General features: G+C 45.1%; 1 protein-coding gene across 1 annotated transcript in view; it reads right to left on the minus strand.

Moving 5' to 3' along the window:
• ACSS1 (acyl-CoA synthetase short chain family member 1) overlaps positions 1-14,355 on the minus strand; it is a 64,727-nt gene that overhangs the window by 3,840 nt on the left and 46,532 nt on the right. Inside the window, exons 9-11 of the mRNA XM_025209289.1 lie at positions 10,562-10,674; positions 7,736-7,862; positions 1,883-2,010 (exon numbers count right to left, since the gene is read on the minus strand). Of these exons, the coding sequence (XP_025065074.1) occupies positions 1,883-2,010; positions 7,736-7,862; positions 10,562-10,674 (368 nt within the window). The remainder of the gene's footprint in view (positions 1-1,882; positions 2,011-7,735; positions 7,863-10,561; positions 10,675-14,355) is intronic.

Genomic DNA, 14,355 nt, shown 5'->3' on the forward strand with positions numbered 1-14,355 from the left:
AAGAGCTCCATGTGCCCAATTGGGTGCATCTTCATGAGACACTTTGAAAGCAGTAGACTAATTCTACTGCACATTAGCGCAGTGGGTAAAACCTGTGCTAATGAGTTAATGCACAGTAGAATTAATCTACTATGCATTAGCATCATGAAAAAAGTGTGCGCCGATGCTAATGTTCAGTAGTGCCAATTATGGTACGTTAAGTTAGTACCTGTAATTATAGGTACTAAACTTAATGTGCCATAATTATAGCACATTAATGAACTTGTAGATGTGCCCACTGAAAACAGTAGGGAGTTGCCTGGGTGTGGCTGTAAAGGGCCTTATTTTTAAACAAGCATGTAGTATTTTTGACATGGCTTTCTGCAAACAAGAATAAATCTGGAAGTGAGAAGGGTCCTCTCTATCCTTGGAATGAGTGCAGCCAGAGCCTGGTGAGTGCAGCCAGAGCCTGTCACAAACCCCAAGTGCAGACCACATGGCAGGCTGCACTAGTTTGTGTAGCTTTCACAGAGAGAATCAGTGTAAATGCAGATTCCAAGCTTGAAAACAGCCTCCTTGCCAACACTGCATATGTCCTGCTGCAGCCCCAGTGATTGCTGACCCGGAACAGCTGAATCTCCAGCAGAGTCAATATCTACTCTACACCTTGGGTAACTGTTGACACTAGATTGAGGACAAAGATGCCACTCTGCATGAGCATACATCATGCATAACGTTCAGGGCAAAGTCAGGGAGAGTTAGGCTCATCAATCTTCCAATGGGAAAGGGAGGTGCTGCTTCTCTCAGTGAAAGTTTTCATTATTGAGGTACACAATAGTGGTTTATTCTGCTACAGTTCACTGTTAACACTGACAGTACTTCTACACTGATGGAGCAGATTGTGTATACAGATTGAACAAAACAGCATGTACTAATCCCAAACTGAAAAATGGGTTATGTTAGTTTAAAGTTGATTAAAACATGGAAGAAAGCCTCATTGTACCAGGCTCCTCTGAAGGGCACCCAACATGAAAATATATAGCAAGTGTTGTATTCCCTCATCCAAGAGCTATAATCAAAAATCTGCACTGGGGTGGTTAAGAGGTTTATTTGCAGAGGAGAGATTACAATCACTCCTGAAATGTAAACATGACTTTGGCTTATCCAATTTCACATCTTAGAGCTGCTTGCAAGTGAGGCACATAGTAGAGCAAACATATTTGGGTCAAGCATTGCAAGCAAATGCTTTATAAGACTCCGTGTTCTGTTTTGTGGGTTCCCACAACCCCTTAGCCACGTGGTGGGAGAGCTTATCAGCTGGTGTATACTGTTCCAGATTTAATGCTGCAAAGTGCTGCAAAAACATGCTCAGATATTGCAGAAGGACCCGAGTCACAACATTTAGAGGAAAATACCAACTCTGTCCAAGATGTTGGCAGGAGAGGGGAAGTCTGATCCTGTGTTCTGATTCCCTCACTATCTCAAATTAACATAACAAGGGCATAGAAATATTTCTGGCTCTTTGAGAAACTAAATGCCAAATGAAATCTTGCCAATCCAGCCAAAGAAGCTGCATTTATCCTTTCATAGATTCACTCTGTGAACACTACACAACCCATAGAGGAACTGAGAGAAATCTCTTCACCACCAATTCTTCAACAGGCCTTTCCACGATTGCATCATGAGACGGTTCTTTTCTTTAGCCTGATCACCCTTGCTTTTCTACCTAAGGTATGTGCAGATGAAAAATTCAAGAGTAGCAACATTAACACCTGCACACAGAACCTCCCCTCCCTGGGCCAGATCTTCAGTTGGGGTAAGTTAGCAGGGCTCCTTGAAAGCCATGAATCTGTGATGTTTTCCACCACATGAGGATCTGGCCCTAGGCATTACTGAATATTACCATGGCATCTTCAATCTCGGCGGTTCCAAGCCTGTGACCACTGACATTGATGACATCATCCATCCGCCCTGTTATCTGGTAATATCCTTCCTTGGTTCGATATGCACTGTCACCTGTGAAATAATAGCCTGTAGCAACACAGAAGCCACTGATCAGTAGCAGCTGGTACAACAATTCATTATTAGTAGCTACACTGGCAAATCTAGGGTTATGAAAAGGGGGGTGGAGGTGCAGATGGTGTTGGGGAATCATTACATATATCACAGCACATTTTTTTCTTGAAGTAAAAAGGAACAAGAAGCTTTACTAATATGCTGTGGGCCCAGGGCTGTGTTATTCAGTTTTAGATTGAAGCAAAACATTTATTGGAATGTACATTAATTTGCTATATTATATATAATGTATTAAAAATATAATAAATGGCACAAATAATAGAATATGTTGTTTCTTCAGTCCTGTAGTAATTACAATTAAATATACATCTCTTTCAGGGTCATAAAAGAAAATCCAGACTTTTTGAGCATCTTGAAAGTGCATCTAATACTTCACTGAAAGTTATTTCCACACCTGAGTTAATGTTAACCAGAGTTAGTGTTCTTAGATAGAGCTAGAAACATCTGCAGGGCTGTGAAATAGGAGCTACATTACCAGAAGCAGCTAACAGGCAGCAGAATTGCATAAGAAATTATAGTTTGATTAAGGAAGAACAAGACCAATAAAAATGGGAAAGGGTATTAGCACCTGTGGAATCAAGAGTTTAAAATAAAGTGGGTAGATTATAAGGAGTCATTGTAACCAGGCTTGGGCTCCAGGGGTGGCTGAAACGCCCCCTGGTGGCCACATGACCCTTACCCTGCTCCAGCTCTAGGGTGTTCACCCTTTCTCATTCGCCCACCACATCTTTGATGTAATTGTTTGATTAGAAGGGAGACTACCTAATGGGTCCTAGAGCAAGCCCCAGTTCCTCTAGATGCCATCTAGTTCTCCCAGGGCACCTGTTAGCCTTAAGGGCTAATTACATGGCTCTGACCATACCTTACACTATGCCCATGCCTTGCAGAAGTTACCAATTAATGACTTCAGTGGCCACAGCCTCAATCCGATCCCAGGCCACCTCAGGCCTTTACACCCTTGCTGGGGCCTCAACCTTCCTGGCCTCAGCCCCTTTTCTCTTACTGGTTCCCTTAGTTTAGGCCCATTGTGCTGGGCTTGATTTCTGGGTCCCAGCCCAAGTCTTGCCCTCTCAGGTCATGCCCTGCTGGGCTCCAGGCTACTGGCCCTAATCTCACCCCTCTAAGACTGCCTCTGCCCTGCGTCAAACACTGAGCCTGCTCTGGCTCCATCTGGGCCTTTGGCCCCAGTGTCCTTCACTCCGAGCCCCTGGTCCCCGTCTTTGTTCCTCTTGTGCACAGGACTCCCCTGCCCTTGGCTCTGCTCTCCCTGAGCACTGAGCCCCCTAGCCCTTGTCCAGTCCTGTGGAAGCTAGGCTTCAGCCTTTCTTTCTCTCTCTCTCAGCTTGGATCTCTCCTTCAGGTCTAAGCCCCAAATCAAGGCTCTTAGCAGGGCTCTAAACTCTGGTGTGCCCATGGCACTCTGCTGTGGATTAAACGCCTTGTTCCCTTGCAGCTCATGATAAACAGCTTTCCCTGCCTGAGGCTCTCTCTGCTGCTCCTTCACCCTTGAAGTAACAGGAGCCTTTGGCTCCCTGTTACAGTCATGAAGTCAAGTGACTCCCTCATTGCTGCCTGAATAGAAATGCTGCTGCAACTGCCAGGCTGATGGTTTTAAACTTTAGGTGGACCAGGAATTAAACAAAGGGGGGGTGGGGAAGGTGACTGCACCACTGTATCCCCACTCACCACCACCCCAGCCCCAGCCCCAGATGCCTCCCCAAGCATCTGTATTGTCTAGCTGGGCCAGGTTTTCTTACACCTGCTGTACAGATAGGTAACAATACACACCACCTTTCTCCTAGCATAAGCAATGAGCCCTCTAGGACAGAGGCGGTCTCTAAGACTAGAGATAAACATCACCAAATAAACAAGGTCATCCGTGCCAGGATGTCTCCCTGTGCAGCTGATCCACTTCTTTGGGCAAAACACTCATCACCTATTGCCCTGCCTATTGATGCTTCAGGGCAACAGGCAAAGTGTTCTCCTGAGGTTTGAGGGGCCCGGTTCTCTGCACACTGGGAATTCCCATGCAGGATTGGGCCCCTCCAGCCATGGGAGTACCTGCCCAACCTTCTCCACTTGCAGAGATGCACCCCAGAATCTCTGGAGCACATCTCCATAAGCAGGAAAACTGGACAAGAACTCCTAAGGCTTGAAGGGCCTGATCCTGTGCAGGAATTCTGGAGGTGTGCACCTGCCCAGGGTGACTGCAGAACATGGGCAGCTTCGGGCTGCCAGCATCTCACGCCATAAAGTAAACAGACACCTGCTGCTAAACAGCAGCACAAATTGATGCCATCATCTGCAGCACAACAAGAAACATGGACATGTTTGCTTGGCCTTTGCACTACCATTAAGATGTTCATGGTGGCACAAAGACAATGAAAGGCAATATCTATTTCCACCCTAACATTCCCTAAAGCACAATGCTAGCCCTGCATGATTCTGTCCTCGCTGCGACTTCTAGGAGCTACTAGAAGGCAAATATTAATGATCAATGAGGCATGAAAAAGTTCATGTGCTCCTGCTTCATCCCCCAAAGAGATGCAAAAGCCCCTCAGGCACCCTCTTCTCCCTTGCCCCAGAGGCAATCTCAGCCCTCTGCAAGCCTAATGCCTGAAGCCACCACCTCAAAGCCCTTCACACACCCCTCGACCAGGGATCTGGGTTTACAGGTCTCATATCCACTGTGACCAGAGACCAGAGTTTAGAGGAGCCCAAGCTCCAAGAGAGGCATTACAGTCCCAAAGAGAAGGCATGTCACTGGAATTCACCACCTCTGGGCTAGTCTTTCCTCCTGCCCTGCTGTGTTATCTTGGCCAAGTAACATACCTGTCTCTGATCTCTACCTCACCCTTGGATTTGGTTCCCATGATCCTAAACTCTTTGGGACAGGGACACAGATTCTTACCATGGGGTGATAGAGTGAGGCCCTGACCTCATCTAGGGCCTCTAGTTACCCCTGGAAGCTGTATACTAAATCTGACTGAGGACACATACTACTAAATGCTCAGCTGCAGCAGTCATGGGCAAGTGTCACTAAGGCTGAACTAGTCCACCGGCTTCTGTAATGCAGCCAACTTTACCCATAAACACTGGTGTGCATTCATACTAACAGAAGGCTTCTCCACTCAGGCTCCTGCTCCATGGTGAGAGTATGTGTGCATGGCAACTACATTCCCAGGCTTACCCAGGACAGAAAACATATAAAAGAAAAATGGCTTCTACTCTGCCTTCTGTTTATGCTACAGAGATAAATTACATCCAGTGCCATCTGATCTGATGCAACAGCAGGCATATGTCCAGGCTCATGTCTACTAGAGGACATTGTGCTGCAGCAATTCACTGAAAAAGGAAAGTGCTTCTGCCTGACTTCTGGTAGACTAGCATTTCCAATTTGAGCCATCAGTGTTTCAGTTTATGCAAAGACACTTGCTCTTGCTAAGTGCAAAGAGCCCTGACAATGTTATTTTTCATACTATCAGTGTGGCAGGGAATAAATGGCAGGGACCTAAATAGCTCTGGGGATGTATATGAAATATGGAAATCTGAATTTCAAGAAAGTGGCATTACAGATTAAGAAAGTTTAAGTACAAAGTTCAGATCTGGTGGGAAATTTCTAAATACTGGAGAACAAAAAGTTTACCTCTAATTTACGTGATCCCTACCTATCTCAAACACTAACTACACCAAGTCATTACACAGCACCCTCAGGAAGCTTGAAAGTGTTTGTGCAGCAAGTTTCAATATGGCAGGGATGGTCAACCTGTGGTAAGTGCCACAAGTAGAACAGGCAGCTTCTGTTTGTAGCATATGGCAGACTGAGGTGAGGACAGGCAGGACAGCAGTAGACAGGCCAAGAAGAAGCAGTCTAGCAGATTGGGCAGGGAGCACAAGGCTGGGAACAGAAAGCAGGGCAGCAGATCAGGCAGGGGAAGGAATCAGAGTGGCACTTGGGTAGGATGTGGGGCTAATTAGCAGCATGCCTCCCAGAAAGTTTGGCCCCCACTACACTATGGCACAGTAAGATGAACTGATTTGCCTGAAGCCAGACAGTGAGATCGTAATAGAGCTAGGACAAGAAGGCAGGCATATTAAATCTTCACACCATTGCTTTACGCGTTAGGACGCAATAACTATCTACTAGTTTGGATGAATTACTGAACACAAATACACACATCTGCTCCCAGACAGCACGCAACACCCTGCCGAGCCGCACTGCACCTGCGCAATGCAACAGCTGCCACATGGGTGCCAAGTGGGGGTACCATCCTTGCTGCCCCACATTGTCCCACACTGCACGGGGGGGCTCTGCCACAAGCCCCCAAAGGCCCTGATTGCTGCTGCTACATTCAATGAGTGTGGGGCTTTTTTTTTTTTTTTTTTAATTATTAAAGTGCCAGGAGGCTAGTGCTGAGCGGGGGTGGGGCTGGGCAGGGCAACCACAGGACCTTCTCCCATGGCTCCCCCCACCCAGGGAGTGCCAGGCACAGCCAGAGGAGCCACAGGAGAAATTGCAGCTGCCCGGATGTGCCTGCCTCTCCCCGGCTGATCCGAATCTCTGAATCAGCGCCAAAACAGCATCGAAACTCTGAAACAGATTCGGCCAAATTGAAACGGAATGGTGATTCGAAACACCAAAACGAATCACTGTCGATCCCAAACAGCCAAATCCAAAACGGAAATGAAATAGCTGTTTCGCACAGCCCTGTTGGACACATGAGCTACAGGCTTCTGACCAACGGCAGAAAGACGGCTGTGGGTGTAGAAGTATTCTGTGCATGTTTTACAGCACTGTAATTTAGTGCAATTTTTATAGCATTAGAAAATTACAGTGCCCTTAAACATGACAGCAGTGCAGTGTTTGGTGTGGCCCCTCTGTGCCTCCCTGTGCTTTCCAGGCTTGGAGGTTGGGGGCGTTCCACAGCCTCCTGGGGCTTCTCCACTGGTCAGAAATTTGATCAGCGTAAAGGATGTTATTAAAGCACTGTAAGTTGCTAGCGTGGCGTTTTTAGGCTTGCAAAGAACTGTACTCATTTATAATGTGCTGTAAAGCCAAGCACTTCTGTTAACTTATGGCAATAAAGCACTTTAAATGGCAAAAAAGCAACTTCCATACACACCCTGTCAGAGGAATTGCAATATGCCTTAAAAATAATAGTTGGAGCAGTCAACTGTCTGACATGTAGATCATGTCTGCAGCAAAGAGAAAGGTTTATTGGATCCTGACCAATTCAGAGTTTGAAGAGCCCATGAATTCTGAGACATGCTGAGCTTTGCTCTCTAATATGCTGGATCAGAACTGTAGACTACAGCTTGTCCATAAATCAAAAGTGGTTGGGGGGTGGGGAGGAGGGTTACAAGCATAAGATACTCTTTGCCATGGAGAAAAGTAGCTTTCTAATGAATTCCCTTTGCTAGTGGCAAAGTTGGTTTGCATCAACCATACTGCTCCCTAAGACTGCTCAAGTGTAACTGTACTACACCCACAGCCATGGGAACTTTAAAGCAGTAGCCTCCACACAGCTCAGAACACATAAGCCTCCCCTTCAGTCTAGCCAGTTCTCACTCCATCCAGCAGAGGCCATTAGCACCAGTTCATTGCAGTATAGACACAAGGTAAAGTTTTGCAGTGCACTGACACTGATAGCACATGGTTTTCCCTAGCCATTCATCTTACCTGGGTAAGTTTTGAAATAAGCATCTACAAATCTCTGATTGTCTCTATAGATGGTTCTTGCCATGCCAGGCCATGGCTCCGCAATGCACAGAGCACCAGAGACGTCATTTCCTTCTAACACTTTCCCCTGTAGGTCCAAGAACAGGACAGATCATCAGACCAATGCAATGGAAACAGTACAGATTAAAGGAAAGGAGCTGGCAACACAATCAACCTGAGTGAAGAATCATTCTGGCCTCACCTCAGTTTTACACTGGTATCATCCTACTGACTTGAAAACAGTCATGCCTACCTGCAACAGAGCAAGTGAGAGCCCCACCAGTTTTTCAGTTTCAGTGTTAATTGCTCCACTTATTTTCATTGCTTCCCACTCATATTTTGCCTGGGGTAGAACATATGTGGAGAAATAGGTCTCCACTACTACGCATTGACTGTGTCACAATTTAATTATTCAGATATACCAATAAGAGGGCAGCTGAGTATTATAAGAATAACCCTCTGTGCAGGTGAAAGAGCAGGTGACCCCCTGGACTGTAAAAGACAATACAAGATATACAGAACCCCACTCCTCAGCATGCTGCTCCACACCTTTAAACCCCCAGATTCATACCACTACCAGTGAAGAACCCACCAGAAGGGTACAGGGACTTACACCTTTCTCATTTGGGGCTGTCAGTACCAATTCTGGCCCAACCACAGATTAGCACAGTCCTGAAGGCCACTGCATCAGCACAACTCCCCATCCTGTCCTGAGCATGCCTTCCCAGCTCTCACCCACACATCACTAAGTCAGAGCAGTTCTTCTCACACTGTCTGAAAACCATGGTGATAGAACTGCAACAGCTCCAAAAAAACTGCTAGCTAGAGAAAGGCCACCCAAGTCCCTTTGATTTAAATGGAAGGCAAATGCCTAACCTGCTCAGGTTGCTATTGGAAACCCCACAAAGTGCCATCTTCTATCTCTGGTCATTTAACACCTTGGAAATTTTGGGCCTACATGACTGAGGAGGTGGGCGACACAAAAGCAAGCCCCCCCGAATGAGATCTGTACAGTAGTTTTTTACATCCAGGCCAAGTCCAACTGCAGCCCATGGGCAGGTGACCAACCCAAAACAATTTTTTTAATGACAACCTGTAAAAATGTTTACTGACATATGCTTTATGTAAATGTAACCCTTCTGCCAGGCCCTGGACAAGGGTAGGTTTCAAATTTAGGGGCTTAACACCAACCATAGTAAAAATGTTTGGCCGTCAATAAAAAGTTTGCAGATTGTCAGAAAAAAAATCTCTTGGGTTTACAACCCCAGTTTGACTGCAGCAATGGTTTTACTACCCTACTACCCCCATTCCGGGGTTCCTCTACTCACCCCCACACCGTGATATCCCCGATTGCATCCCGTACCAGACTGCCCCACCAAGACTCCCCCCACACACCTTGCCCCTGCTAGCCCCACTCCCTGTCCCAGCTCAGATCCCCAAGGAAGGACTTCTATCTGCCTACCTGCAAGGTGAGCAGTGTTACAGGCAGATGAGATGCAGCAGCACACATGACTGGGCGGTCAGGAAGGAAGCTACAGAGACTCCCGTGAGCTACAAAGCCTTGATAAGAACTTCTCTGAGGGTGCTGTGCTCCTGCTTAGACACCAGGTGGCGGTGCTGTGCTCTGTCCATCCTTCAACACTGCCAGCGAAGGGAGCTTCAATAAAGCTCCGGCTGCTTAGTGTTTATATGAACAGCTCCATATTTTTATGGACAGGTGTTTTTAGGCTTGCTTTTTATGCAGCATCTGTAAATTTATGGACAGCTAACAACCATACCTGTTGGGCTTTGTGCCCACAGGTCAGGGCCCAAGTCAATGGCAGAGATAAGGCAGCAGCTCCAAAACCAGGACACCTGGGCACACCAATGAGTTGCAACAAAGTAAAAGGGGGCGTGGCTTTACCATGTGTCCACTGTTCTGTGGTGTTTGTGTGTGCATGCTTCTACCCTATGGCAGAAGAAAGCTTAGCTCTCTTCTAATGCCTGCTTGGTGAGGAGTGCTGCCACTGATTAGTTGCATGTACTGTGGAGTAAGAGCATGCTACATGGGCAGTTACTACAATGCAGCTGATGTGAGGGTGTGGATTCCTAGCATTTACTCAGTGGTCACTTACTCATTTGCCCACATCTAAAGTATTGTTAGTCTCTTACAGCTCTCTTAAATGAAGGCACCAGTTCCACCTCTGCAAGGTCAGAAGTTTAACCCGGGCCATAACTATCTCATTCCACAATAAAGGTGGCTGCTAATAATAGAAAGATCTCATCTCAGGCTACAGACCCATTTTTCACAATACATATTTCTCAGAATGCTCAGAAAATGCCAACAGATACTCTGAGCTCACCGCTTATAAGAACAACATGGTGGGCAGGGGAATTTTCTTGGCTACGGTACACATTTAGAAGTGAATTTTAAGAATAAAATCCTTTCATGGTTGCAAGTAGGCTGTGTTTTTAGCGAATCCGACTCATGTGAGAAGTTCCTTTGTCTCTAAGGAGACCATGCCAGAGCCAAGTTATACATGTGTCAGTATCTTCAGGACTGTGCCCTTCCATGATAATATCATAGGAGCCACCCCAAAGCCACTTTGCAGCTGGCATTCTCATCAGTGTTAGAGATATGGTATTTTATGCAACCGGATCCTCTACTGTATCCATTTAACGGAGTTTAAACAATATTTTTCCTTGTAATAAATTATTTTGGCATTAAAAAGGCAACACAAGACAGACAAATGAGGTGACAGAATCTCTGATAGGTTTCCTATCTGACAGAGTGCAGTCCTAACTCACGTTCTCATCCATCAGTACAGGTACAATCCCAAAGAATGGTCTCATTGCCATAGCTGGAATGATTTCAGCTCCTTCCTCTGATGGTCGTGGAGCAATGCAAATACCACCGGTCTCTGGAAAAAGAATGCATGAGTCAAAGAGTCTGGGACTCATGTGCATGTCATTTAATGATGGGGTACAGGAAACACCTACATTTTGCAAACTAAACCAGAACAGAAACTTACAGACCTCTCACAGGTAAAACTCCATGGACTCAGAATTCCTGTTTAATCAAATTATAGGACCCCCCTTTTAGTGGGGGGGAGGGGCGGAAGGAGGGGCAAATCAAATCTTTTGGCTAAGATCAAGTGAGACTGGGGGCATCTGAACCTCAAGGCCTCTGGGTCTGGGGCTTGCGCACAGGATGCCTGCCTGGATTTGGGAAGTATCCAAAGCCCCAGACCAATGGGTCTGGGAGGGAGGATACTTGCCCAGTGCTAGAGCCATACAGATTTAACAACAGAGCTCTGCTCAGTCAGACTTTGGAACTTGACTACTGGGCTTTGTCCAACTGAATCTGGAATTGATTTGGCCCTTGAAATGAAATATAAAACAGAATCCTTATCAATGGCTGGCCAGCTTGTGAGCTGTGGCTGCTGCTCATTACACTGGTCACACCTTTATCACTGTTACCCTGAGCTCTCTCTCTGTCACAGGCACAGAGTGACAAATGAAGACTGTCAGCTCATTTTTTGGACAGGGACCATATTTTGAGACAAGTCTGACCAGGGCCTAATCATGGCCACAAGATGCTACTGCAACAAGTAACAACAGTGATGATATGTATGTTTCAAATTCTTCCCTCTTTACCTTTCTTCCTAGAGTCTAATTTCTAAACGTTTCAGCATCCATTTTGCTTTTCACTGCATATCAAGAACTCCTTTAAAAAGCATGGCACCTAAAGCTACAGACAGAAGGTTTGCTGGCATATCAATGCAAAACATCTGTCTTCCTTGGCCTTCCTAAGCTACATATAAACATACATTTATCTATATGAAATGATGATGAGAGGAAAGAGCAAGGCATGGGTGAGCAACTGGCCTCAGGTGGGTAGCAACTCCTCTCATTGTAGGGTATTACACCAAAAATCGGACTTAGGGATTAATGCTGCAATCACTGTTGTCAATGGTAAAATTCCTGCTAACTTTAATAGTGTAGAAACATGGCCTTCCTGAGGATTAGCCCAACAGCTGCAGCAGCTGGGCCAGTCACCATGCAGGAAAGGAAGAGGCAGCCTGTGTGTCCTGTCAGGGCAGCAACTGTAATCTGGATGCACATCAACATTTCAAACCTGGAGATTCCTTACCTTAGTCCCAAACCCTGTGAATAAAAAAAAGATAGCTGATCTATTGGGCTTATATACTCCTATCCTAGAATCCAGGCCACAACTATCATAGTTCATGCTCACATAGCCACCCAGTAGATAAATAAATCCCTACAGATATCAGCCAGTGCTAAATGCAGACAGCAAGAAGGTGGCATTTACACCTTTACTGAATCCCTTCACATCCCTAATGCTGCCTGGACAGTGCTATTCAACTCCTTTCCTGCTGCACAAATGGGTTCACAAGTGATGACACAAGCAGATGATTTTGGGAGGGTTGATTTCCTGAGCTGTTTTTGCAGCACTTTGAGAGGTCTGGATGAAAAGCACTCTGTGAAGCTCAATCACCATTATTACAGAATACCTCATGAGAAGCACACCCTGTAGCGTAGGCCCCCTTGTCCATATCCCTCACCAAGAGCTCAAAAACCTGATGGTAGGGCTCTGCAGCTAACTTGATATGGAATGAAGCCTCCAGCCATTTTATGGCCCCTAGCAACTGGCATCCCAAGGAAACCCACCTTTGGTTTCAAACCATTATTCTCTGTAGGAACTCCCATATCTGACTACCCTGCTTTCTGTCCCTTCCATGCCAAGGGAAACATTAATTAGCTGCTCCAAGAGATAGACCCTTCTGAGCTTTCTGGCCCCACTGTCCATTTCCTATGGCTTAATCACAGGAGGTACAATAATACTGTAATAGTATTATTAATCAAGAGATTGATCAGCAGTTATGTTCTTCTCTCCTTTTGTTGTACCATGGAATAAATTGAAGGAGAAATTCACAATGATGTACTTGGGTCAAGCCTTATTTGCAAATGATGAGTCAATGCAAATAATGAGAAAAACATCAGTCTTTGCGTGTCCCTGCTGTTTGTTAACACAAAGCAAGGTCAATATGTCTAGCTGGCTGACAGATATTAGTACCCCTGTTCTCAAAGAAAACAAGAGGTTTGCTATTGATTTAATGACAGCAGGAGCAAGTGCTTGAGCAGATCCTATATATGTGATGGATAAATAAGATAACAAGCACTAAAAGGCCCATCCGGAGTATAGTATGTTCCTCTGAATACCCCCTACTTATTCAACATTATTCAATACCACAGTCTAGTGATTCAAGAACCACCTACAAACAGCTTTACCTTGGGAACAGAAGTAAATTTCCCAACTGGGAAATTGCAATTTATACACACCAAGAAATGTGGGCTCTGGCTATCAACCTGGTAACTGTTAATCAGTGTTAGCAAACACATAGCAGCCATCACAAGTGTGAGCCCTTTACTAATTCTGCAGCTACATGACAGATGTTAAGTACGTGACCTGAAGTAGCAAGGGAGGGGAAGAAGGCAGGGGAGCTAAATTTGTATTTCAAAGTAAAACTTGTAAGGGGCAAAATACTGGAATACCTAAGAAGAGGCAAGAGACAGAGACATTGAACAGTATATGATAGTCATGAAACATGGGATACACGAAGGACCCAAGGGGGAGAAAGAGGCAGAGCCCTATGAAAACCTGGCAAAGACTGTGGAATTTCCCAGGCCTGTGGAATTTCCACCTCATCACCTAACAAGACCTGCAAATCCCTCAGAAAGACTTTCTGAATACCTCTGCCCTCAGGATTACATAAAACCTACGCGAGGCTTTCTGTTGTCTTTTTGGGTTATTATGTTACATTTTAAATTAAGCTAAATTATGTGTACAGTTACTGTGTCTTATTGGGTTGTCTTAGCTTAGGCAGAGTTCTGTTGTTCTTTGTTGTGTGCTTGAAGTTGCAAATTGCTGTGCTCAATAAATGCTCTCTTCAGAGAACTGACTATTCTTGCTCAAGCATTTATGAATTCACTGCCACTACCTACAGCCTAATATTCAGTCTAGTAATAGCAAAGTAGTAGCTGCAATTCAATTTTTAGGTTTAATGCTGTAGTTATTTTTTAAAAGATGATATATATCTGGAAATCTGAGCCAATTAATATACATCACTAACTAATCTAGTGAAAGTTCAGAAGTCATAATACGGGGACAGGGTACTTTCTCTGGTCCCCATCACTATACAGTAATCATTCATTGTTTTGGAAGGTTTTATTTTCTTACCAATTTAATCTCATGCATCAAAGATGTGACAAGAGGAAAGAAATACAGTTCCCAGTCATCTAGGCACTGTTTATCTTAATTTGACTGAGGAAGAAACTAGTTTCATAACACAGCATGCAGTATTAATTTTTCATCTGAAGAGTTTCTTTCTTTTTTTTTTCTTTTTTTAACCTAAATATAAGTGGAGTTTAAAAATCTAACTTGGATTACATGGGACTCACTCACTGATCTCCAAGCCAAAACAAGCAGGGAAAGGCAGGTTATGCTGGGAGTTCTGGCTGGAAGCAGGAAAAATGAGCATGGATCCCACAGTATGGAAACATGGAGGTGGGTTTGGAAG

This window comes from Alligator sinensis, unplaced genomic scaffold (assembly GCF_000455745.1).
Source record: "Alligator sinensis unplaced genomic scaffold, ASM45574v1 scaffold239_2, whole genome shotgun sequence".
NCBI classification, from domain to species: domain Eukaryota; kingdom Metazoa; phylum Chordata; order Crocodylia; family Alligatoridae; genus Alligator; species Alligator sinensis.